Source organism: Dendroctonus ponderosae, unplaced genomic scaffold (assembly GCF_020466585.1).
Source record: "Dendroctonus ponderosae isolate FM_Combo_2020 unplaced genomic scaffold, Dpon_F_20191213v2 Dpon_F_20191213_11, whole genome shotgun sequence".
Lineage (NCBI taxonomy): Eukaryota > Metazoa > Arthropoda > Insecta > Coleoptera > Curculionidae > Dendroctonus > Dendroctonus ponderosae.
The window spans coordinates 112,768-115,489 of NW_026017213.1; the positions used below are offsets into that span (position 1 = coordinate 112,768).

Here is a 2,722-nt window from a genome sequence, read left to right on the forward strand (position 1 = left end):
GCTACTGTACATGTCAACCTTTATCTGCACGGCCTCTATGCCCACTTAGGTGGTCGTTTAGGATTTATTGGTTTCGTTATTTACTTACGTCTTACATAATTAAGCGGATTTATCAATGGAATTAATAAAAATCAAAAAAATCGTGATTTTTTTGATTAATTTAAATAAATCAGTGATTTTTGATTTTTTAAATAAAAATCAATTTTTGCCCAACACTGATCTTAGACGCCACGGGAAATGTGCTAATTTCCATTCTCCTCGCTCCAGGTCGATGTGCGAGTTTCTCCACTTGAAGCCCAACGTGTTCCCCCACTTCTACCCCAAGCTTCGGGCCAATCTCACGTCGTGGAGGGCCAAAGCGCTTTGGAAAAAGTTCGACGCGCGCGCCTTCCACAAGTGCTACGCAAAAGGGAAAATCTGCGCAGGAACCCGAGTGCTGGTGATTGGGGCGGGGCCTTGCGGGCTGCGCACCGCCATCGAGGCGCAGCTGCTGGGCGCTAAAGTGGTACTGAAGCCCCGCGATCAGGCTGCCAACCAACATGCTCAAGTGTTTCATGGTCGTTTCAGGTTCTGATAGAGAAGCGCGATCGCTTGTCCCGAAACAACGTCCTTCACTTGTGGCCCTTTGTGATCGAAGATCTGCGCATGCTCGGCGCCAAGAAGTTCTTCGGGAAGTTCTGCGCGGGGGCGATCGATCACATCAGCATCAGGCAGCTGCAGTGCATTCTACTTAAGGTGGCTCTGCTGTTGGGCGTGGAAGTTCACACGGAAGTCAGCTTCGAGCACCTGCTCGAGCCCAGTGCTGCTGAGAGTGAGTTTTTGGGCGCTTTCAAGCGCGTGGAGTTTAAATCGCCTGGGTTTTCCCCCAGAGACCGGATGGAGGGCGGAAATCAAGCCGGAGAACCACCCGGTGGCGCAGTACGAGTTTGACGTCATCATTGGTGCGGATGGCAAGCGCAACACCCTGCAAGGGTTCAAGCGGAAGGAGTTTAGAGGCAAACTGGCCATTGGTGCGTACCTGCTGTTTCATTTCTCTTTGTTTTATTTAAAACTGCAACCACCTTCCAGCCATCACCGCGAACTTCATCAACAAGAAGTCGGAGGCGGAAGCGCGAGTGGAGGAGATCAGTGGCGTCGCCTTCATCTTCAACCAGAAGTTCTTTAAGGACCTGCAAGGGGAAACCCGCATAGACCTGGAGAATATCGTCTACTACAAGGACGACACCCACTACTTTGTGATGACCGCCAAGAAGGCCAGTTTATTGGAGAAAGGAGTGATCAAGCAGGTGAGGCCCGGTGCAGGAGCGGCGAATTATCGGTTTGACGAACGTTTGTTGCAGGATTTGTCCGATACTGAGAAGCTGCTGGCGCCGGAGAACGTCGATCGGGACGCGCTGCAAAACTATGCACGCCAGGCGGCCGATTTCAGCACAAACTATCAGCTGCCTCACTTGGAATTTGCTGTAAATCACTACGGACAGCCGGATGTGGCCATGTTCGACTTCACCTCCATGTATGCGGCAGAATACGCCTCAAAGGTCGTGGAACGCCACGGATCTAGACTACTGATGATCCTGGTGGGGGACAGTTTGCTTGAGGTACTCGCGCTACTAATTTTCCTGGATTGAACCGCACTAAGACGTTCTTTTGCAGCCGTTTTGGCCCACCGGATCAGGCTGTGCGCGCGGATTTCTCTCTTCCTTAGATGCCGCGTGGGCGATCCGGAGCTACTGCTCCGGGCAAATGACTCCGCTGGACGTGCTGGCGGAGCGAGAGTCGATTTATCGGCTACTGGCCCAAACTACCCCCGATAATCTGAACAAGGACTGGAAAGCCTATACTCTGGATCCAGCCACAAGGTAAAAACCGATGACTTAAATGAGAATTGTATGCATTGTATTTATTATTGTTTTTTGCAAAGGATTATTTGATGAATCCACAGACGCCTATCGGCTGCACATGTCCCAAAAGCCCTAAAAGTATCAAAGTTGTGCTTTTCTAAATGAAACACCCTATATATTATTGCATTTTTGGATTCTCTGAGCAAAATAAGTGTTAATTTTAATAAGATTTATAATGTCTAAATCTAAAGGTTCTTTAAATAATTCGAATTCTACCAAAATCTAATATTATTTTCATCTGTCAAATACGTGCGAATTACTTAAGTTCTGTAAACGTAATTCGTAGTGTAGTGTAACAAGAAACCATATTTTATATCCCAATGATGATAAAATTACCATTTTATACAGGGAGTCCACAAATTTAAACTAATCAAATAAGAACTTTAAGTGGCTCTAACTTGACTAATTTAAATGCAACCCCATATTTTTTAGCTTAGCAGTAACTACCACACGTTTATGATGCACCCTGTATATTGGAAAGTAATTTTAGAATGTGGACCTTTTAAACGTGAAAAACTTTCGTTGGACGAATTTTCTTGTAAACTTCATATTTACTGAGATATCGCACGTTGACGCACTAATGAGCAACCCTGTATATCATTACCATATATACCGGAAATTAACACAAAAATAAAAATATGTTCACACCACATAATATCAACATAGCAGAAAAAACTAAAAACACCTTAGCAAATGAATGTTTCACAAAATTTAAACCTAGAATTAACAAGTTAGACACGCCTAATGTAATTTACAAAATAGACTGTTTGAATTGTGATAACACATACATAGGTCAAACAGGACAATATCTAAAGAAAAGA

General features: G+C 45.0%; 1 protein-coding gene across 1 annotated transcript; it reads left to right on the forward strand.

Annotated features, from left to right (window-relative positions):
* Positions 1 to 267: 267 nt before the first annotated feature.
* Positions 268 to 1,859, forward strand: LOC109542110 (protein-methionine sulfoxide oxidase mical3a; the record flags this gene model as incomplete). Its single annotated transcript, XM_019911167.2, is given in 6 exon segments — positions 268 to 505; positions 568 to 811; positions 870 to 1,010; positions 1,069 to 1,286; positions 1,341 to 1,598; positions 1,654 to 1,859. Coding segments are annotated over 6 exon segments (1,305 nt in total), but the record flags the coding sequence as incomplete, so codon positions are not given.
* Between the last annotated feature and the right edge of the window lie 863 nt (positions 1,860 to 2,722).